This window comes from Megascapheus bottae, chromosome 20 (assembly GCF_031878675.1).
Source record: "Megascapheus bottae isolate mThoBot1 chromosome 20, mThoBot2.hap1, whole genome shotgun sequence".
Taxonomy (NCBI): domain Eukaryota; kingdom Metazoa; phylum Chordata; class Mammalia; order Rodentia; family Geomyidae; genus Megascapheus; species Megascapheus bottae.
Window position 1 is genome coordinate 43027914 of NC_143528.1, and position 23637 is coordinate 43051550.

Genomic DNA, 23637 nt, shown 5'->3' on the forward strand with positions numbered 1-23637 from the left:
CCACAGAACACCCACTGCCCTCCAGAGGACAGGCGTCAGTGTGAACACACGCTGCTCTCCCCACAGAACACCCACTGCCCTCCAGAGGACAGGCGTCAGTGTGAACACACGCTGCTCTCCCGACAGAACACCCACTGCCCTCCAGAGGACAGGCGTCAGTGTGAACACACGCTGCTCTCCCGACAGAACACCCACTGCCCTCCAGAGGACAGGCGTCAGTGTGAACACACGCTGCTCTCCCGACAGAACACCCACTGCCCTCCAGAGGACAGGCGTCAGTGTGAACACACGCTGCTCTCCCGACAGAACACCCACTGCCCTCCAGAGGACAGGCGTCAGTGTGAGCACACGCTGCTCTCCCGACAGAACACCCACTGCCCTCCAGAGGACAGGCGTCAGTGTGAGCACACGCTGCTCTCCCGACAGAACACCCACTGCCCTCCCGAGGACAGGCGTCAGTGTGAGCACACGCTGCTCTCCCGACAGAACACCCACTGCCCTCCCGAGGACAGGCGTCAGTGTGAGCACACGCTGCTCTCCCCACAGAACACCCACTGCCCTCCTGAGGACAGGCGTCACTGTGAACACACGCTGCTCTCCCGACAGAACACCCACTGCCCTCCAGAGGACAGGCGTCAGTGTGAACACACGCTGCTCTCCCGACAGAACACCCACTGCCCTCCAGAGGACAGGCATCAGTGTGAACACACGCTGCTCTCCCGACAGAACACCCACTGCCCTCCAGAGGACAGGCGTCAGGGTGAACACACGCTGCTCTCCCCACAGAACACCCACTGCCCTCCAGAGGACAGGCGTCACTGTGAACACACGCTGCTCTCCCGACAGAACACCCACTGCCCTCCAGAGGACAGGCGTCAGTGTGAACACACGCTGCTCTCCCGACAGCACACCCACTGCCCTCCAGAGCACAGGCGTCAGTGTGAACACACGCTGCTCTCCCGACAGAACACCCACTGCCCTCCAGGGGACAGGCGTCAGTGTGAACACACGCTGCTCTCCCGACAGAACACCCACTGCCCTCCAGGGGACAGGCGTCAGTGTGAACACACGCTGCTCTCCCGACAGAACACCCACTGCCCTCCAGGGGACAGGCGTCAGTGTGAACACACGCTGCTCTCCCGACAGAACACCCACTGCCCTCCAGGGGACAGGCGTCAGTGTGAACACACGCTGCTCTCCCGACAGAACACCCACTGCCCTCCAGGGGACAGGCGTCAGTGTGAACACACGCTGCTCTCCCGACAGAACACCCACTGCCCTCCAGAGGACAGGCGTCAGTGTGAACACATGCTGCTCTCCCGACAGAACACTCACTGCCCGAGGACAGCGCAAGCAGAAACCAAGGCCCGGCATTGAGAGACGCTGTATGGAGTGCCCTGGGGGTCCTCTGGACACCACCCACCCCATCTGGGTCTGCCATCTGAGGACAGGCAGTTGTGAGCGTGCCCAGCCTCCCTCTCCTGGCCGTGCACCACATGGGGGACACAGCCCCTGGGGTCCACCCCACCTGCCTGCTCCACTCACTCTTTGCACTAGAGCCCGCTGCTTCCTGCCTCCCCGTTCCAGCGGGCACTGGTCTGGTTTCTGAGCCTCTTTCCTGGCAGTGGCCCTGCTCTGCCTTCCCTGAGCTCACCTGAGTGCCGGCCCACTCCTGCGACAACAGAGCACCAGAGAGCAACAGCCAGCAGTAACCACCGAATAACCACCTTAGAGTCTGTCACGCACAGAGGAAGCCCGGGGCCGCACTCACTCTGCTGCTGGTGAAGTGTCTGAAAGGGTCCCTGACTGCCTCGATGTGCCCTTCATTTTCTATTCTTTCCTTCAGTTTCTGACTGAAGCTGCATTGCTCCAGCTCTCCGCGCCCCTCTGGGACAGGGCTCACGTTGGGCCTTTCTTCCCTGATGGATTGTGGTGTGGCACACATGCACCTGGCATGCCGCGGAACAGCGGCTGCCAGGCACAGAGAAGGGTGAGGGGAGCCAGGTCAGGGCTTCCAAGAGCCTCGGTGCCCAGAAACTTCCTCCATGACACCCTGCTTTAAATGAACAAAACTCCCCTACACACCCCAGGTTTTCCTCTGCAACACACATACACGTTCACATGCGCACACACACTTATCACTTTAGTTAGAGGGCTCAATATTGAATGGTGAAAGGGTGACACTGATGAAAACAATTTATACTTGCAAACTGGTGTGTTAAATCAAACCCTCTGTACAGGTATTTAAAGATAAATTTTAAAAAGAAATCCCAGTGTTTCTTCACAGGTGTCAGCATGTGACGTGTATAATGAATAGGGGAGAAAACTGTGGAAGCTGAGACCACAGGGAGAGAAGCAGGCAGAGAGCAGGAGCTGAGACCACAGGGAGAGAAGCCAGGCAGAGAGCAGGAGCTGAGACCATTCTGGAGTGGGCAGAGGACTAGACCGATGGCAGCCATGCAGGGTGTCAACACACTCCCCAGTCCAGGCACCGACGCCGGGCGGGCGGACAATCCCCTGGGGTGCCCGGCGCCGGTCCCCAGAATTGCCTCTGGTTCTGAGAAATGACTTTTCGAATATTCAGAGGAAACTGTAACTGCCCAAATGCCCTGTCCTTACTCAGGGGACTGCATGCTCACTTTTAGAAGCCGTGGCTGGGAAGCCAGGGGAGCTGACTCTCCTCAGCTCCCAGGAATCCAAAGACCTGGTTCTCCCAGCAGGAGCCCAGCTGACTGACAGCGAGCTCTGCAGTTCCCTCAGCCGCTGCACTGCAGCATGGGGAGGTTTTAGAAAATAACCAGGCGTCCTGACATGATATTATGCAGCAAGATGGAGCCCAACAATTCCACGACTACGACAGCAACTTCGTTGTGACTTTCACGAAGGAGTGTCGGTCTCCAAGTGTGCAGATGGCTAATGAGTGCAGCCATACTCCAAAAACATAGTGATGACACCATGTTTACAGCAAGCTCTTCACGGTGGGTAGGGAATGTCTGTCAAAAGCCATTCTGCCAATAAGGTACAATTCCTTTAGACTCCCTGTCATTTCGTAGCGGGATCTCTGCTCAGGGGCCTCTCCGTGGCCTTGGTGGGCCACTGCCGGCCATTCACCTCAGAAGTGGCACGGTCTCCCCGCCTCGGCAGTCCTCCCACTCACGGGACTGGAGTGTCACATGGTCCCGTGGGACGACGGCCACACACGCCCCAGTTCACTGACCGTGACAGGCCAGCTCTGCTAAGTCCTCTCAGAGAACGAGGAGTCACTGCTGACCAGGCACAAGCGGCTCACGCCCCTCCCAGGAGTCTGATCTCGAGCTACCCAGCCATGTTTATGGGATCAGGACTTCATAAGAACCAATAAACTGGAAATGTCCCCGTTAGCCCGCACCCTTCCCTGAGGTGGGACCCCATGTCACCAAACCTCAACCAGTCACTTCTAATCCCCTACAGATCCCTGCTCCAAAAGCCAAGGAAAACTCTAACCCCCTCTGCCCCTCAAAACACCGCAAGAACCCCCACCTAGTGCACCCTGATTTTAAATCTCAAATCTCAGGAGTGGGCTCACACCGGGGCTGGGCCGGGCCGGTGGGCTGCAGGGACATCATAAACTCACCTCACTGTCAGAGACTTCCCTGTCGTTAATAATGAAGCGGAAGCTGGCATTCGGTGACAGCGGCTCAGCCTGGAGCCAGAAGCGAACCTGGCCCTTTTCGAAAATCTCATAGGCCAATTCTGACTTCAGAGGGATGGCTATAAGAAAACAAATCAGAAGTCAATGATGCGCAATCCTTTGAGGAATCTCTCCTGAGTTCCAGGCCCGTGTGTTAAGCCTTGTGAGAATGTGAACCCCTGGGCACTTGCTGCATTGGGTGAGGGGAAGCAGTCATCAAAGGAAAGGCTTGAGTTAGTTGTCGCTGTGCTCAAAACCTCACAGCCATGGGTTCCCTGGGAACTTTCTGGACCCAGTCAGCAGTTGGAGACCTGGAGACGTGCAGGCTTCCCCTGCATTCGGTGTCACTCAGCAGCCGAGCCTCGCGTCCGGCAGGCCCCTCTCCTGGATGGGGAGCAGGCCCAGGGTCCGGGGGTAAGCTGGCACGTGCTGAGGTGGGCCAGTACCAGGCTCAGGGAGGCCATGCCCCGAAGCCCCGCCTGTCACCCAAGGCTTCACCAAGCGCCAGGCGTACTCACTGGGGTTCTTTATCTCGTTGCTCAGCACCATCAAACGCTCGAGCTCTACAATAAAGGGGAGAAAATGCTTCCGTTGGTTTCAACCTGGATGTTCAGTGAACAACAGCTCAGCTAAACAAGAGTGGGGCTGAAAGCGGTGACACTTATCAAGACACATTGTGCCTATAGCTGCTTTGTTAAATGTGGGTTGTATAACTAAAGATAATCAATTAAATGAAGAAGAGAGGCCTCTGTGGCCTCCATCGTTAAAGAGGCCAGAGGTCCTGACCACACAAACAAGGCATTCACGCGTCCCTCCATCACGCCAGCGTTTTCCTCGCGGGCAGACGTCAGTGCGAGACCCTCCCCACTTACAGGGCTTTTCGTGGTGCTTTGTTTTGCTAACATTCCACTTCCTGCACGGCCCAGCGGGCCGTCGTGAGTGGCTGAACGCGTGATTTTATAAATGTGTGGAAGAGAGGAAACCGCAGAGGTGGGCATGGAAAAGGTAAAAGAGAGGGGCCTGGGCTGTGAGGCACTCACCTTCTTCATCCAGGACGAAGCTGGAGGACACGCCATCCGTGTCGCTGACGGACACCGAGTACGTCCCCACATCCACTTTATCCGGAGCCTTGAAGTAGAGCCGAGAGCTGAAAGCACAGGGAGGAGGGCGTCCGTCCCTTCTGTCCGCCGCACACCGGGACCCAGCGCGGGGCCAGGGTGACTTACCGGTCACCCTCCGTGTGGACCCGGAACCGGTCCTCATCGGCGATCTCCTCGTAGGACTTGCACCAGGTGAACAGTGAGGCGTCGGTCATCTCTTGGCAGTCGAAGCCCAGGTAGATGTCGCCCTGCTCGTCCACTCCCGCACTGATGTCCTTGGTGCCTGCGAGAGAGCCCAGGAACCTCAGAACACCGCCACCCTTGAACGCTGCGCCTCTGTGTCCTCCTCTTGGGCAGGAGGCGGCCAGGTGGAGAGCTTCCTCTCCATTGACTCATCCCTTCCAGTTTAATGTCCACGTCTACCCATGACAGCCTGACAGCCACGGAAGACCACGCACCACAGAGCCAGCGGTGCTCGGCCATCACACTTCCACTGCTTCCTGTTCCGTGTCGGTCACACTTGCAAAGCCCAGGGGTGCTCGGCCGCCCCCTTTCTCCTCTGAGACCCCACGCCCACCCGCAACATGCCCACCCCAACACCATCCTCCCCTCCACGGCCACGTGGTTTCTGCCCAGGCAGAGGTGTTTGCTCTGTTGGCTGTTCGCTGAAGGACACAGTCAGCTGACCCAGCACTGGCCAGACAGATGCTGCTTCTTAGAAATCAGGCACTGGAAGAGGCAGCTCTGGGCTCGGGGCAGGGGAACAGGGGAAGACTGAAGCTACCCACAGACACAGGACGGCGGCCCACCACTGGGGTGCACACAAACGCAGGGTGTCTGCCGCCACTGGGGCTGCACAGCACTCCCGTGGTCAGAGCAGGGGCCGGGCTCACCTGGCCGGGCCTCCATGAACACTGGCTCCGACGTGTCCGAGGGTTTCCCAGGCCCGCTGGCATTCACAGCCCGGACTCTGAAGACATAGCTGTGGCCCTGCTGCAGGTCACACACCTGGAGACAGAGCAGGAGACAGGGGAGGTGGAAAACAGGATCGACTCCACTGTCCACACTGCGTGAGGAACTCGCCCCCTCCTACACCACTGTCCACACTGCGTGAGAAACTCGCTTTCTCCTGAACAAACTTCGGGTTCTGGTTGAAAAGCTATATGGCGCCCTGCAGAGGCCCGCAGAGACCCTCCGCCATGCGGGGCCTGGCTGCGGGCATGCGCAGGTCTGGAGCCCCTTCCTCCACCCGCCTTCCAGCTAAAGGGAGCACACCGTGAGGGCTCACCTTCAAATAGCGATGGGGCGTTGCGGCCTCGCCCACGGTCCTCCATTCGGCAGCACTCTCCTCCTTGAAGTCCACGAGGTAGCCCGAGACGGGGCAGCTGCCGGTGTACACGGGCGCCTTCCACAGCATCACCAGGGAGGTGTTCCGGACCTCGCAGAAGGTCAGGTCGTAGGCGGGACCTGGAGGCCACACAGGACGGTGCCCTTGCCCTTGGGGCCTGGACCTCCTCGAGCCCCCTGGGGCCTGGCACCGTGTCCTGCAGGACGCTGAGCAGAGGAGCCAGCTCGGCCCCTGTGTGGGCACCCGGGTGGTAGTGGAGTGTCATGGACACTTCCCCTTGGGCTCACAGGCATCGGAGAGGGGCTGGGGGCTCTCGGGACGCCACCACTAAGCTGGACCTCCCCCCAGCCAGTGTCACAGCCACGGCTCTGGGCTCCAGAGACCACAAAGCTCACAGGTCCAGAAAGGCTTTGCCAGGTAAGGGAGCGGTGCAGTGGGCACCCCCTGAACTAGATCCCTCTGTGCCGCCCCCAGTTCATGCTGAGCCTGAGAGGGGGCTCTGGACACCAACTGACATCTCCAGTTCGGCTCCTTTTCTAAGGGAACACAACATATTAATGTGAAGTGGGAAGGGAGGAAAGAGCTGAGAGAGAGAGTGAGACCGATAGGAAGTAGAGAAGTGGGGGGGAGAGAAGGAGGCCAGGAGGGAGGGAGGGGGGAGGGGAGGGAGAGAAGGAAAGCGGAAGGACCTACAGAACAGCCTGAGCTTTTCCAGCTTCAACACTTAGCTCTTCTTTCTCAAATTATGAACACATTGCCTTTTCCATTTGTTTTCTGAACTAGGCACAACTGGAGAATTTGTGAACACAGTTTTAAGGTGCAGAGTTCTAAACCAAGGGATTTGCGCTCCAGACCCAGAGGCCTCGGGTCCCCAGCGGCCTGGAGGGTGTGTGAGAGAGAGCGAGCTCTGATTGGCCCTGGCCTCTGCCTACGCAGGCCCGTCCTCTCCCACTGGTGTCTCTTGGCTCCTCGGGAGCGACGCCCGGCCGGCCTCCGTCCTGGGTCACGTGCTACTGGTACACTGCTGGCTCTGGGAAACTGGCCACACTCAGCTTCCCCCGCCCCTCCTGCCCCTGGCAGGGCCTGATCCAGGGAAAACACTGCTGGTCCTGCCACCACCTCATGGCAGGCACCTCCAGTCCTGCCACGCTCATCACAAGGATGACCACCTGCATCTGGCCCACGGAGGAGGTGGTCAGCCCACGGAGGAGGTGGTCAGCCCGGGAGGAGGTGGTCAGCCCACGGAGGAGGCTGCTTGCCTGGCATGATGGCTCACCTGGCTCTGGCGCTGTCCAGGCTTCACACTTGAAGTGCTCGCTGGGGTCCGATGGCTGGCCGATGCCCGCCAGGTTGAAGGCAGCAATTTTGAACTCATAGAGCAAGCCTTCCTTCAAGCCCTCCACCTGCACAGATTTGGATTGTGATTTTTGGCTTCAGGAAATAAAAGGTGAGTGACGTTCTCCGGGGACATGAGTTTCTGTGCTGGGCTTGTAACACGGGGGACCAGCAGATGGGGCAGAATCCTAAGCAGACTCCATCATCCAAGAAAGGCCATCTCGAGGCTGGCCAGTCACAGCCCTACCTGGATGCTGGGGTGAGGCCGTGATGGGGTTAGAAAATGGCTGAGGGGTGACACCCACGAAAAGCAAGACAACCTAGCTTTCGATCCATGTTTTGTCCTTGCACATTCCAACCTTGGCCTGCCTCATACGCAGGAAGCCAGAGAGCTCCCATCAAATTCGGGGCCCAGGGATGCTAGAGGTGGGATCTGGACATGCTCATGACATGTTCTTCCCCAGAGCTGAGCCTGGTGACAGGCGCTATATTATAAAGTGGAATTCTCTTAGAGCCAGAGGTTAGGATCCCAAGACCTCCTAAACCTCATCCCAGCCTCTTGTGAGACCAGTCACTCCACAGGAGCGAGGAGACACGCTGAGCTCGCGTGCTGAGCTGCAGGCGTGCTGGGCTCCACGCTAGCACTGGTGAGCTGAGCTGGGCTCCACGCTAGCACTGGTGAGCTGAGCTGGGCTCAGCTCATTTGTCAGGGGAGCAGCTGAGGCGCCGACAAGTGACGTGGACGCAAGCAGAGAGCATCTGCTTTTTCTCCCTTTTCTCCATGCCCCTCTCACTTCACCCCCATCCCAGGCACTGGCTCTGCTCCAAGGCCTCTGGCTTCTGGGGCCCCAGTTCAGGACAGGGGCCTGGGGCTCAGGGCTGGGGGCCGCAGCTCAAAACAAGGCCTGAGGCTGGTGTGCTGTCAGATCCACTCAATCACTGTCTCCCTGTCCTTCTCAAGGGGAGAACATTTTCCTAAGATGCTTCCAGTGGCATGCTCTCACGACGCCTGGGTTTGTAATCCACTTCAGTTTCCATATTAAACTACCCTGCACTCTAAACCAGGGGCGTTGCCTGCCAAAGGGCAGCCGTCACCCAGGCAAAAGCAAACAAAACAGACCAAGACCAACCGTGAAGATCCTGTCCTGGACAGGTGAAGAGTTGACCTCGTGCCAGTTCTTATGGAGAGCCTCACGCTTGTCTAAGTAGTACCCCAGGATGGCCGAGCCGCCGCTGAACCTGGGCTCCTTCCAGCCGAGCGTCATGGACTGGCCATCGCAGCTCAGCAGCGTGATCCCATACGGGTGGGACGGGGCGGCTGCCGGGCAGACAGGAGCGTCAGCTGGGTCTGAGCCCTGGGCTTCACCCCGTCACAGGAGGACAGGGAGGAGGGGCTAGCTCTGACCAAGGTGACCCCACTGGCCCCAACTACCCAGCTGAGAGTCATGTCTTTCCTTGAGGGGTTGAGAGGAAAGCAGCCACTTCAAAGCATATCCAGGCAGGGTGACATCACCCCAGAAGAAATGTTCTCTTTGCCCGACTTCTGTAACTGTAAACCCTCTGTAATAACACCTTTATAATGACAGTCCTGGGGCTCAAACTCAGGGCCTGGACGCTGTCCTTGGGCTTTCTCAAGGCTATCACCCTACTATTTCTTGCTTTTTCTGTGCATGTGGTACCGAGGAATTGAATCTAGGGTTTTGTACTCTACCACTAGGCCATACACCCACCCACCCCCCCAAAAAAAGTATTTTTAAGGAAAATGTATTTACTGCTCTTCCTAAATGCACACTTGGTTTATGAAACAAGGTTAGTGGACTGTCTGACTCTGTTCTGCACCCTGGAGAGGAGAAGCTGCCTTCCTGGTCTTTGGAAGAGCCTTTAAGAGGAGGATGACTGGGGACAGACGACCTCTGCTGTGGCCAGAGGGCTCAAGCCCTCATCCCAGCAACACAGACTTGCAAGTGCTTCGCCGCCCTGCACAGGGCAATGCAAAGCAGGCCTGGACTGTGTCTTGTGCTTAGGAAGTGAAGGGGTGGCGGTGTCTGCTCCTAACAGGTGAGTCCCCTGCCTCTGAGGAGCCCATGAGTGAGGGCAGAGGCGGACCATGCTCTGCCGGCTCGCCAGTGGTAGGAAAAGAGTTGAGGGCAAGTGGGAGTGCCTACATGCCTCTCCTGAGGAGAGGAAGGGGAGCCTCTGCGCTTTCTCCAGGGCCCAGGCCCACAGGCTCCCCAGTGCAGGGAAGCGGCAGCGGCACGCTCTGCAGGGACTCTAGAAAATGAGGACTTCTGACCCCGTTTGATCAAAATAATACTTTTTCAGGTGAATGCGGTTGGTGTACTTTGCGTGACTTAGGAAAATAGAATGTGAAATCCGTGAAATGTTCAAAGCACTGGATGAGAGTATGGGGAGCGAGATGGAGTGAGAAAGACCAGCGTGTGTCGTGTGCTTGTGCAAACAGGACAGAGGAACAACTAGCTACCTTTGCCACTAACGATGCTGGTGAGAAACCTTAACTGAAAGGAAGCATTCTTCCCTATCTCTGATCACGACTAAGGCCCCCAGTGACGTACGAGGCGTCACCAAGTGTGGGCCCTGTCCATCTCGGGTCTGCATTCTGAGTAGAAACGGCTGCCTGTGGCCCAGCCCCGCGCTTTCCCGCTGCAGTGGCGTCTGTTGTGAGCCTAAGTTCATTCCCCTCACACGGGCACTTCAGAGACAAGTGGCCAGCTAGTGAGAAGCTCCATCCAGGCTGCCACGCCTGACGACGCCACAGTTACGCGTGGACCAACCGCACAGTCTAGAGACGGAACGTGCGGCCACCAGCCGCGAGCTACGTACTGAGGGCGGCTTGGACTTTGATGACCTCCGACTCCTGCGAGTTCTCGCTGGCCCCCACGGCACTGACAGCCTTCACCCGGAAGATGTACTGCTCGCCTGTGCTTAGGCCGTGCACCACGAACCTGGGGAGCAAGGCAGGGGCAGGGCAGCATGACTCCGTGTGCTGTGCTCCGCCCCTGCACACACACGTCACACCCCGATGCTGCCTCTGCCTGGGGACGGCGCTGCTGATGCATTCTCAGCTCCTCCGCGTGGACAGTCTGTCATAAAACCACAACCAGCTCCTGGTCCTCGGGCCCTGGTGATCTAAAACCAGAGGAGAAGCAACCACCCGGCGGCCTTGGAAGAAGGCGACCTGAGCACCACACGGACGGATGGACGGACGGATGGACGAGCGTGGAGTGCGGCCCTGGAACCTGCCAGCCCCGACATTCTTCACACCCTTTACCCCCACCCTAATCCTGGCTTTCCCATCTGGGGAATCAGAGAACAAACAAATCCTGCCTGGCACACATCGTGAGTGGAACGCGGGAGACAACTTGGAAAGAACTCATACAGCAGAAACTCAGCAAGTCTGAGCCATCACTCCACAACGTTCACTACCCACTTACCAAGGCCTGCTCAGAAACCCCGCCTGAGCCCCTGCCCTGCCCTCCTTCTCGGAGGGACAGACTTCTGCACAGGGTGACACTGCCAACACTTCGCGGTGCTGTCGGGACGTGTGCTGCTCTGTGGGTGGGGTCTGTCACTGTGGGCGGGGTCTGTCACTGTGGGCGGGGTCTGTCACTGTGGGCAGGGTCTGTCAGGACACTGTGGGAGGGGTCTGTCACTGTGGGCGGGGTCTGTCAGGACACTGTGGGAGGGGTCTGTCACTGTGGGCGGGGTCTGTCAGGACACTGTGGGAGGGGTCTGTCACTGTGGGCGGGGTCTGTCAGGACTCTGTGGGTGGGGTCTGTCACTGTGGGCGGGGTCTGTCAGGACTCTGTGGGTGGGGTCTGTCAGGACTCTGTGGGCGGGGTCGGTCAGGACTCTGTGGGCGGGGTCGGTCACTGTGGGCGGGGTCTGTCACTGTGGGCGTCACCCAGGGCTTGTCCTTGGCCTCTGTTCCAGCACTGGAACGCTCGTGGAGTGGAGTGGGGGAGAGCACACCTGTTGTAGCCAATGGGCTTGTGGTTGCATGGTTCCCACAGGCTGGTTCCTGCCACACAACAGTCAACGTAGTAGCCCAGCAGGTCCTCTCCATGCTTGGGTCTGTCCCACTGCACCACCACGGATGTCTTGGTGTTCCGGGAAGCAAGGACGCGGCCAGGGGCCGAAGGGACAGCTGCGGGGACAGGAGGCAGAGGAGGTCGGGCCTCGCCTGTGGGGCAGAGGCCAGCCAGCCGAGCCTCCAGGTGAGCTGCGGGAAGCCCGCCTCCCCCGTGACCACCCCGCCCTGCTGCTGCAGGAAGCGCCTGGCTGGAGCCGAGCCCCGACTCAGGGCCCCCAGGCAGTTAGCCGAGATCCTCACCGAGCGCGTCCCGCGCCTGCACCGGCGCCGAGGGCTCCGAGGGCGCGCTCAGCCCGCGCCGGGAGGCCGACAGGACCCGGAACACGTAGGGCGTCCCCTCCGCCAGGTCGAAGACGGCCAGCCGCGGGGAGCGCGCGGCCGTGGGCGCGTTGACGCGCTGCCAGCTGCCGCTGCCCACGGCCGACTGCGGGGGGAGGGGGCGGGGGAGGGGATGGGGGGACGGGGGGGGAAATGGGGGGCGGGGGGGAGATGCGGCGGGGGGGGAGATGGGGGACGAGGGGGAGATGCAGGGACGAGGGGGAGGGGGAGGGGGCGGGGGAGATGGGGGGACGAGGGGGGAGACGGGGGGGATGGGGGGAGATGGGGGACGGGGAGGGAGAAGGGGGAGACGGGGGACAGGGGGGGGGAGATGGGGGTGAGCCGGGCGGCTGCCTCCCAGAGGGCGCCCAGGGGGCATCACTGTCCCAAGACGCCAGCATGCCTCTCCTGCCCCCAGCCCTCCCCAGCCCCTCTCCCCCCTCCCCCTCTCCCCCACCCCCTCTCCCCCCCTCCCCAGCCCCTCTCCACCCTCCCCAGCCCTCCCCAGCCCCTCTCCACCCTCCCTCTCTCCCTACCCCTCTCCCCCCCTCCCTAGCCCCTCCCCGGCCCTCCCAGGCCCTTCCCGCCCTCTCCCCCCCCTCCCCAGGCCCCCTCCCCCCTCCCGGCTCCTCCCCGCCCCCCCAGCGGGCAGACGTCCCCGGCGGTCCGGTCTGGCGGGCAAGCGGGAATCGCGGGCACCTTCTCCACGAAGTACGTGAGCGGCTCCTTCCCGCGGGGCGTCGGGGGCTCCCAGCTGAGCACCACGTAGTTCCTGCTGACCTCCGAGGCCTGCACGTTCGTGGGGGGGCCGGGAACCTGGCCATCACCTGAGGAAGAAGACAGGGGGGTCGGGGGCGCAGGGGCCCTGGCCCCGCAGCCTGGCCCAGGCCCCGTCCCCAGGCCCCATCCCCAGGCCCCGTCCCCAGGCCCCATCCCTGGTCCCCAGGCCCCAGGCCCCGTCCCCAGGCCCTGTCCCCGGTCCCCAGGCCCTGTCCCCGGTCCCCAGGCCCCAGGCCCCGTCCCCAGGCCCCATCCCCAGTCCCCAGGCCCCATCCCCAGTCCCCAGGCCCCAGGCCCCAGACCCAGTCTGTCCCAGGGACCCTCGGCCCTACAGCCTGGCCCAGGCCCTGTCCCCAGGCCCCATCCCCAGGCCCCGTCCCCAGACCCAGTCTGTCCCAGGGACCCTCAGCCCCCCAGGGGCCAACAACAAGGACTGCTCTTCAGAGTGGAAGCCTAAGGCCCGGTGACAGAGCACCACTTATTTTTATTCCAAGATCGGCTAATTCATTAGTCATCCAAATGGCCTTCAGAGTTTTGCAGACAAGGGGAAGAATCCTCCTGGGAAGGCCCCCACTGCTCTGGGTACCAAGCAGGTACTCTGTGGAAGGGACCTGCATGGCGCCCGGCCACCATCTCCAACCCGCTGCCAGGGCTCCCTGCCCCGTCCTCCCTGGAGGATCCATGCTGGTACCATGGCACGAGGGCCTGCTGCTGCCTGACTTCCTGAGGCCACTGACACCGAGCCTTCTGTGAATAGCAGCGCAGAGCTTTGGCAACCCACGACAGCCAGTACCCTTGCCTCTCGCCTCGCTACATTTTCTTGATGCCTCGTGAGGTAACCGAGATTGGTGTTTTGTTTATGGGAGATTCTCATAAAACAGGTCTCTGGAGCCACAGCCCCTTGCACTGCGATACAAAACGTTACGAGCCTGGAACTGGATTAGCACATGATTACCATGGTCTGAGCCATCCCAGCCGCCCCGTGCCCGCCATGACATGCAGTGGCCTCCGTGGGGAGGAGCAGCCACAGGGAAACGGCACAAAACAGGATTGGGCTTCATCTCCTGGGTCCTGTTACGGAACACGGGGACTTTAGAGGGACTGAGGCTTGAGCTAGGATCCTCTGGGCCAGGCGTTGAATTTCAAAGGCGGAGTCGGCAGGACTGCAGGGAGCCTCTGCCAGCCTGGACAGGCCGTCCAGGCCTGGCTGCCCACCACAAGGCCCCCGGGCTCCTGGATGGAAACCTACGCAGGGTACATAGGTCACTGTGCAGTGGGCTTTTACATATCCAAAGGATTTTCCAGAATGAAGCCGTCTCTGCAACAAAACGATTGCGTCTATTCTGGATGTTAGTGTTCTCGTCTGGCCATTCTTTTAACATGCTTCCACACGCGCCAACAACACAGGCCTCTGTCCTAATAAAGCAGCTCAGGGTCTGTCCCTGTGAAGCACGCAGCCTCTGGAGGACAGAGCCAGGCTCTGCTTAGCTCCTGGCCCTGGGCAGCTCACAGAAAACCACACAGGCTCTGTTCACGTCAAGCACCCACACCTTTCATGCCAGTCCAGATGCCGCTCACGGCTGCATCAAGCCCAGGAAACTACAGCTGCCCCGTGTCTCTTTGAGTCCATGAAAACTGAGGTGGACTGGGGTGCCAGGATTCAAGAAGATGCACAGCCATAATTGAGGACCACAAATCCGAGCAAATGACCCCGTGAACGCACACCACAAACCACCCTGTCCATGGAGGCTCCTCGAATGCACATCTACACACTCAGCATGAACACAGCCTCGTTACACTTCACAAGGCGCTACAGCTAGGCCTTTGCAAGTATTCTGGGTCCATTTTTCAGGGAAATGATTCAAGAAATATTGGGAAGAGTGGACTGTATTAAAGAAAGAGCACTGAGTTGGGCGCTGTCAGTTCAACCAGTCATCTTAGCTACCAAGGAGATTAAGATCTGAGGATCAAGGTTCAAAGCCAGCTCAGGAAGGAAAGTCTGTGGAGACTCTAATCTCCAATTAACCATCACTTCTCTACCAGAAGTGAAGCTGTGGCTCAAGACAGCACTAGCCTTGAGCACAGAAGCTCAAGGACAGCTCCCCAGTCCTGAGTTCAATCCCCAGGACCAACAAGAGAGAGGGAGGGTGGGGGCGGGGCTCTGGTATGAATTAAAACGTTTGAAGGAAGGCCCTGAGAAACCAGGAGCTAAATTATTACAAAAACAGTAAAAAGTCCAAAATAGCTGAGGAACAACTTTTAGCGGACAAAAGTAGTAAGTTTCTAGCTGAACAGAAAACCATTTCCTTTGAAATACTGATCCAGCGTGAAAAGGGGGTTCACTGGTTAGAGGTACTGTGGGTAGTGTGACCTCAGTTGTTTATAAGAATGGTTGAAAGATGAATTGACAGTTTATGCTTTTATTCAAAGATTTAACTTTGTACTTCATAGGAAAGTAGTTTAAAGGGCCTATTTGTGTGTTCCATAGCTACTTGCTAGATTTTTAAGCAAATGTTTCAGTCTCTCTGCTTTTTATCTTCCTCCCTCATAACATGAAAGGATAGGAGTAGGCTCTCTGTAATTCTCCTTTTAGGTTTATCTACCATTGTGATATTTTAAAATGTTTAACTAGACTATAGATAAAACAAGATTTTTTGTTTGAATCTATCATTTCGCTAAAGTATTGATATATATATAAAGTTCATAAATAACCAAGCTAATGAAGAAGTCATATTTCATTAAGGCACTCATACTGCAAAAAATTTAACTACTAATTCACTAAAGTAAGTAGCTAAAGCAAAGTCAAAAGAAAAAAAAAGAATCAGCTTATGTTAAAATAATAAATAAAACAACATAGAAAAAAGGACTCCTCAGTAGCAAGTCCTTGAACCCAGATATGGTTTTCATAAAAACATAACATAGATTCTCATTCTCTCTCTAAAGATCTTTAAAAATAGACCAGGAGACTCTGCACTAAAGTGACAACAGAAAACAGACCAGTTCTTCTTCTAGCCATATCAGAATGTTCATTCCGTATGTGCCCATGCAGTCGTGGGCTCTGTTTCCCTCCTGGGACCCGGGAGCCCTGGGAGGGGGGCTGGGACACGGCCAGCAGGGACTACACTGCAGATGTCACCATACCCAGTAGGCCTCCCCATCTTAGGCAAGGGAGATTTGGGATGCAGGGTTTTCAACGAAGCCCTGGAAAGTCCCTCTGCTGAGCCAAAGGCTCTGAACTAGTTCAGAATCTTACTTTTTAATTTTTCTCCACACTCCGTGACCAACTATGGATCCAGTGAAATGTAATTAAATCTTAGGTTCTCCTTCCTGACTGGTTTCCTGGAGTCCCTGGGAGGGACTGTGGTGAGGGAAGTCCTCACAAAGGTAAATACGGGACAGATATTCGTGGGAAGTCCTCAAGATCGAATATAAATACAGGACACACAAACCTAAACCAGGAGTGTTGTTTGATAGTAAAGTGTGGACCCATTTCTGTTAAAATGCTAAGAATGAACATGTCTGCTTAGAAATGGGTTGATGGAGTCAGTGAGAAACCCCAGTGTCTCCGCTTGAGTTTGCGCCCTTCTCCGTACGGCCCCGAAGGAATGCCTGCCTGTGCCCTCCCTGAGGAGTGCTGTGGCTTCTGGTCACTGCACTGGCCCGCAGGCGTGGAGCTCTGTGTTGTGAGGCTCAGCTCCCGTCCACCCACCCTCGACGACTCTCCACTAAACCATGCAGGACGAGTGCCTACCTTCAAGGTCGTCCTGGCAGATCACAATCTCTTTCTCTCCCTCCAGATGAACAGCTGCAGAGAGGGAAGGTGATGCAGAACGTGAGAACCAGCATTCCCTAAAAGAAGCCGAGCCCCTGACCCGGGGCAAAGGTTAGAGCCAGCCCTGCACTGAGCCTGCCCCAGAGCCCGCAGGAGCGCAGAGCTGGGCTGGCCCTGCTCCTGTCGCCTTAGCACTTCTCTGTTCTTCCTCATGGGTAAGGAAATATAGCTGCTCACTTAAAAGCCCAGTCGCACTAAGGAACCCTGCCGTGTGGTCAGGGTGCAGTCATACGATGACCACGCGGGCCTCCTCAGCTCCCTGAGAAGCTCTGTCCCCACACTCTGAGGACGGCCCTTCCGAGCCACCTCAGGGGCTGCAGGTGCTTGGTGAGGGAGAGCGCATGATCACACCAGGACTGCAGGGCTGGCCCCACCACGCCCGATCACACCAGGGACTCTGGTAAAGATGTGCCGTCATGATGGAAATACCACCTGCATGCTCAGTGGTGGAGCTGCTCTCAGGGAGTGTGCACATACACGCATGCACACACACACGTGCACACACACACACACACACACACGCACGTGCACGCACACACACACACACACACGCCAGGGTCACAGAGAGCAAAGGAGCCCCCCACCTTGCGGTTGGCCCCCACCACCCCTGACCCCTGACGGACCCCAGCAGCCCACCTTGCAGCCTCTGGAGGTCAGCAGGGTCCAGGGCAGCCACAGCCTCCGAGGGCCTGGAGGGCCGGCTGATGCCTGCGCTGTTGACGGCTCTCACCCGGAACACGTAAGACCTTCCTTCAAAAAGCCCCGTGACGGGGTACTTGCAGATCTTCACCGGGGCGTCGTTACACTGAACCCAGTTACTCGTCCCCACTTCACACCTTCAAAAGGAGCACAGACCCGGTGAAGAAAGCGAGCGCCACCCTCCACGAGCCAGCCCACGGGGATCGGTGCTGTTCAAAGACCAGCAGTCTAGACACGAGGTGTGGGTGACAGGTGACAGACGATGGAGACAGACAGATAGAGGACAGGCAGACAATAGACAGATGGATAGACAGATAGATAGATAGACAGACAGACAGAGCTCTGAGCTTTCATAATTTGTCACTTAAGATTGTCCTGCCACGAGACACGTTTGTTTGTCTGTTAGGTAGAACTTTCTTCCACCTGCATTTCAGACCACCCACAGGGGCGAGGTCTGGGTGAGCTCCACTCTGGGGCCGCAGGACCAGCCTGGCAGCCCAGCCACGCTCACGTGGGTACACTCGGTTCTCTCCAGGGGTGAGCTCGCCCTGGAAGCTGGCTCCCTGTCTACTCAGTACACGCCACTTCTGTCTAGAGTGCTTAGAGCTTCCCTATGACCCAGCAATTCCACTACTTGGCATTTACCCAACCATCCAGAATCTAGGGCATACTCAATCCACTAGCACAACAATGTTCATTGCAGCACTATTCACCATAGTAAAGATATGGAACCAACCCAGATGTCCCTTAGTTGATGAGTGGATCCACAAGTTGTGGTATTTGTACACAATGGAATTCTATGCTGCTGTCAGAAAAAAACGACATCGCCCCATTTGTTAGGAAATGGAAAGACTTAGAACAAATCATATTAAGTGAAGTAAGCCAGACTCAAAGGAATTTAGGCTCAATGGTTTCCCTCATTCATCATAACCTGTAGAAACCTTGGGCTCTACTAGCTGAGATCTGCAATAGAGCAAAAACTTGATACATAAGGCCATATAGTATGAAGCTAATTGAATGGACCTCCAGGATATTGAAACAAAATCCATATAATGAATGATTGCTGTCCTTAATGTGCTATGTTATCTCATCTCTTTTGCTGTTCCTTTGTTATTTCATATTGACACAATATCTCACTTTTTTATCTGATATATTGGATACATTTGTATTTGGTTACTTGAAATTGGACAGGGAAGGGGGGGAAAACCAAAAGGGGGTGGGGGGGAGGGTAAAGGGACCAAGACATGTGGAAGGGTATCAATGTATGTGAATTAATGCACCTTCTATCTGGCAAATATCATGTTACCCTTTTATTAAATACAATAAAAAAAGAATATGGAAAAAAAAGAATATCTGCAGGATTAAACTAAGTATTAAATCATGTGCTGACCAATAGAAAAAAAAATAGAGTGCTTCTCTTGTGGAGTTCAGAAGCCTCTGGAAAACATTAAGTCTTAACAAAAACTTGGAAATGTAGCTAAGATGGACTGCCATCCTTCACAGGCTGAAAAATGTTAAGTACAAAACACTCACCCCTGGTGGGGAGCGTGGCCTAGTGGTAGAGTGCTTGCCTAGCATGTACAAAGCCTTGGGTTCGATTCCTCGGTACCACATACACAGAAAAAGCCAGAAGTAATACTGAGGCTCTAGTGGTGGAGCTCTAGCCTTGAGAAAATCCAAGGACAGTGCTCAGGCCCTGAGCTCAAGGCCCGGGACTGGCAGAAAGAAGGAAAGAAAGAAAGAGAGAGAGAGAGGGGGGGGAGAGAGAGAAAGAAAGAAAGAGAGAAAGAGAGAGAGAGAGAGAGAGAGAGAAGAAAGAAAGAAAGAAAGAAAGAAAGAAAAGAAAGAAAGAAAGAAAGAAAGAAAGAAGAGAAAGAAAGCCTTCACCTAACAGGTGGTGTCACAGGGGAAGAAGGGGGGAGGTAATGGAAAGTGTGGAGGGATAAATTTGTTCAAAGTGCACTCTTCATATATATGGGATTATCATAAAAACCCTCTTCGTATTATCAATGTGGGCTAATTCAACAAATATTTTTAAAAAGCACCCGGCCTGGTGTGGTGGCTCACGTCTGTCATCCCAGCTACTCAGGAAATAGAGATCTGAGGATCAAGGTTCAAAGCCAGCCCCGACACAAAAGGACCTGAGACTCTTATCTCAATGAACCTCTAGAAAACAGGAACTGGGACTTGGCTCAAGGGTAGAACGGTAGCCTTGAGCTGAAGAGCTCAGGGACAGCTACAGGCTGAGTTCAAGCCCCCTGACCCCCCCCCCCAAAAAAAGAAAGAAAAAGCACCCGAAGGAGGAAAAAAAGAAATCAAGGTTAGACAATCAGTCCTTCCAAGTGGTATAACCCCTGCTAGAAGAACCAGAATTCTTGATGGGCGTCCTCTGTCCACACCCCTGGCCAGTGCTGGCTAGGGCCGACGGGGCAGCAGACAGAGCCAGAGTGAAGTCGGGAGCTGCCACATTGACATCACAGAAGCCACCGCCCGGGGGCAGCCACGGCACTCACCGGTCAATGAAGTAGCCGAGGACCGGACTCTCCGTGGTTGTGTTGGGTGGCTTCCAAGTGACAATGACGTAGTCGCGGTTTGCATCGTGGCACTGCAGGTCCATGGGGGCTCCGGGGGCCCCAGTGACCCAGTGGGTCAGCATCTGGGAGGCAGATGCGCAATCACTGTGTGCGTGCGGTTCCAGCACACCTGGCCGTCGCCCCGGACCCCAGCCCTCAGAACCTTCCTTGCTTCCAGCCTCCTCCAGTCCTCTTCTGGGCTCCGGCAGGTTGGTACCAAGTTGTTTACATATCATCATATAATGTAAAATTCTGAACATGTAATCCTCTATAAAACTGCTCAAATCTATTGGTTTTTTTCATAATTGGACCCAAACTATAAAAGTTTACTTCTTAATCCATGTGACCGTGTCCAGCACACAGTCAGAGATCTGTTAGTGACGACAGAGCCTGGTGAGCCTCTGAGAGCCGCCGCCTCAGACACCTTCACAGGTCAGCACCCTTAGAGAGCTGAAAGACTAAGCCGGGCACCGAGCCTCACGCCTGTACTTCTAGCTACTCCGGAGGCTGAGATCTGAGGATCCAGGTTCAAAGCCAGCCTGGGCACGAAAGGGCCTGAGACTCTGATCTCCAATTAACCTCTAGAAAACAGGAAGGGGGCTTGGCTCAAGGGTAGAGCAGCAGCCTCGAGCTGAAGAGCTCAGGGACGGTGCCCAGCCCAGAATTCAAGCTCCATAACCCACCAAAAAAAAGAAAAGAAGAAAGCTGAAAGACTAAAGGTTTTTCTGAAACTGGCAGACAAACGTCTGGGTCTCAGCCTGGTCAAGAGCATGATGTACTGGGCTTGATCTTCTGGTTTTATGTACAGGACATGGGGATGGGAAAGGGGGCACAGAGCCCTTGGAATAAATGTACTGAGCTGAACACAAAGCTGCCGGCTCCGAGGCTCTCACATGGCTGTGGTAAGAAATTTAGATTACATATGTGCACAGGTACCATGTCCACATATGTGTGCATATACAGACACACATGTGACAGGTGTTTCCCATTACGTTTTCACAGTGCTAACCTAGAATGGCCAGGCCTAGAATGCCTGTCCCCGGCGACACCCCGAAGTTTGCTTTTCTCTTCTCATGTACAAAGAGCACTGTCCCCAAGCTGGGCTAAGAGCTGAGCCCGGGCTCTGGGTGACAACGGCCGATGGCTGTCACACAGCCCGACCGAGCCAGCGGTGCTGAAAGCAGCATGGCCTGGCTGGTCACATCCTGTCCTTCACTCGCCGGGGGTCTGGAGGACAGGGGCCGAGAGGCTTCTCAGGGCTCAGCCCTGTGGAGAGCAAGTACGCACACACCTGCTGGGGGAGCACGGCTCGCAGTGGAGAATGAGGGACACAGGGCCAGGCTCCCGTCTCTCCTCTATGGACCCAGACGCAGCCTCCATGCCGGGCTGTCAGGGAAGGGGCCAGGGGCAGGACCGCCGGACCCCAGGGCACCCTCTGCCTCTCCCCGGGACAGGACGCATTTCCCAGGCGCTCAGCCCACCTCGAACAAACAGGAAGCGCTGTGGTCGGTGACACCGCCCCGGGACACAATCCTCAGCGTGTACAGGCCCTCGTCGTCCTTGTGCAGGTGGCTGAAGCACAGCGAGGCCTGGCCTTCCCCCGAAGAACATCTGGGTCCACTTCGACTCTTTCACAAGGACGTCTGGAAGAGCCAGGGCCAGAGGGCTGCTCAGCGCTCACCCTGAGCTGCACTCACACCAGAGACAACTCACACCAGCCAGCACTCAACCCTCACACAGCACTCACCACGCAGAGCCATCACCCTGCCAAGCTCTCACCCCACGCAGCACGCACTCTGAACAGCGCTCTCTCCCTCTCTCTCTCTCCCTCTCTCCCTCTCTCTCTCTGGCTCTATTACACTACCACCCCTGTTTCCCTGGGTATGCGTCTCTACCTTGGGTCTCTTCCTTCTCTGGCTCTATCTGTCTGTGCCTCTGCCCTGTCTCTGCGTCTCTGTTTCTCTCTTGGCGTGTGCCTCTGCCCCTGTCTCTGCGTCTCTGTTTCTCTCTTGGCGTGTGCCTCTGCCCCTGTCTCTCCCCCCTTAGCTTTCTCTCCTACCTCATGCAGCATGCAGAGGCTTTGGCTGCAACCATCTCAGGCCCACAGAACTGCACAGGCCGCAGGGCTCCGAAGAGCCCAGACTCGTCCCATCTTCCATGCACAGTCAGGACTCCCTCCCCTGTGCCTCACCTTCCGCCTCTTGTCTCAGCATGCAGGAATCTGCCTCCCTACAAGCTAGAAACCCTGACTTCCAATTATTTTTTCCCATGAAGTTCCCCTCCCTCCAAACCCCTGATCAGTTCCTCCTGACGCCACCCCTCACCCCCAGCCTGGCCAGAGTTACTCGCTCACAGCTCCTCCCCACAGCCGCCCCAGGGCTCTCCTGGAGGAAGTTCAAGGCCAGTGCCGGGCTGTCCAGCCTCCTTCCCCAAACGCTGCCTGGCTGCCTGCAGGTAACTCAGGGTGGAGGCCAAGGCTACATCCACGCTGAAGTTCAGAGACCATTCCTGCTCAGAGGACTCACAGGCACAGCTCTGGGGCTCCACGTCTATGGGGACGCCAGCTTGAGCCACAGCTGTGGAGTTCACCTTCACGGTACCCCTCGGCCGTGACACTCACCATCTCGGTACCACTCGGCCCGCGGCTGCACCCTCTTCAGGTCTGGTGTCACCAGCAGTGTGCACTTGAGTGTGACAGTCTCCCCTTCTCTTCTGAAGGTGACCCCAAATTTCTCCAAGAACTGGACATCGAGTGTGTGTGGGGATCACAGACGACAGGGGCACTGTGGGGAGGGCGGTGTGAGCGGGAGTGCTGTCCCTCCCGGTGTCTGTGCCCACACGCCCCTGTGCAGGGCCATGGGGGGGGGGGCTGAGGCCTCACATCAAGGTCAAAGCAGACTCCTCCCTGCTCCCGTCCTGAGCCTCACTCCATAAACCCCGAGCAAACCCTGTGAGGAGCCCTCGAGTCCTGGGCTGGGGGTCCTGGGGTCTCCTGGACACGGTGGGGCTTCCTCCCCTCCCTGGCCCAGCACACAGGCATGTCCTGAGGGGTGGGTGGATAAAACGGGGTGGACAGAGGACCCCATGGCGCCAGGACAGCAGGGGGCCAGGCCATGAGCGAGGAAGGTGAGTGGCACGCAGAGGCAGGTGAACCGGCCAGGGCACGAGTGCCGCCCGCTGGGAAAGGCCAGGCAACAGCAGAGCGTCACTAAGTATGGCTGTGCACAAAAAGGAAGCAAATCCACTCACATCCGATCGGGAGTCCCACGGAGTGGAACGGCTCCTCATCCCCTCGAAACCCTGTAGGACAGCTGGGTGAACATGGCAGCAAGAGACAGGGGCAAAGGCTGCCCCAGGCCCCCTCCCCCGCCCCGGGGACCCCCCTCCCTGCCCCCCGACTCCCCGCCATGCTAGGCCAGGCACGCACTTCTCACCACCACCGCGGCGTTGGTTGACGCTTGTCCATGGGCATTGGTGGCCACAGCGGAGTAGGTGGCTGTGTCGTCAAAGTCCGCCCTTGGAGAGAAAACGCAAGTGTGTGGATCAGACTGCAGGGCCAGTGACCTAGCCCTGAACAAAACATTCCCCCAAAAGCATGGCAGCCCTGCACCGCGCGTGCCCAGCGATGTGCTCGAGAACAATGCCAGCTCTCTCTGGACAGGCCGTGGCCCAGGCCATGCTCCGCTCTGGCTCTGAGAAAGAAGATAAAAGCACAGGTACTGCCGTCCCTTCCTGGCCCTGCGTCTCCACCTCCGCAGAACCTCTGCTTCCGCCGCTCCTGTAGGGTCCAGGCTGGGCTGGGAGCCCTGTGCCCTCCACAGAGGAGGGAGGCCAAGCCACACAGCCCCTCAACCTGCTGGAAGCTGATCCA

General features: G+C 57.1%; 1 protein-coding gene across 1 annotated transcript in view; it reads right to left on the bottom strand.

Annotated features, from left to right (window-relative positions):
* Myom2 (myomesin 2) overlaps positions 1-23637 on the bottom strand; it is a 67719-nt gene that overhangs the window by 15139 nt on the left and 28943 nt on the right. The window contains 14 exon segments of the mRNA XM_090353704.1: positions 3614-3750; positions 4189-4233; positions 4711-4817; positions 4897-5053; positions 5664-5778; positions 6059-6237; positions 7395-7521; positions 8584-8771; positions 10295-10416; positions 11444-11618; positions 11805-11988; positions 12582-12709; positions 16414-16467; positions 17131-17330. Coding sequence (XP_090209830.1) covers positions 3614-3750; positions 4189-4233; positions 4711-4817; positions 4897-5053; positions 5664-5778; positions 6059-6237; positions 7395-7521; positions 8584-8771; positions 10295-10416; positions 11444-11618; positions 11805-11988; positions 12582-12709; positions 16414-16467; positions 17131-17330 — 1918 coding nt within the window.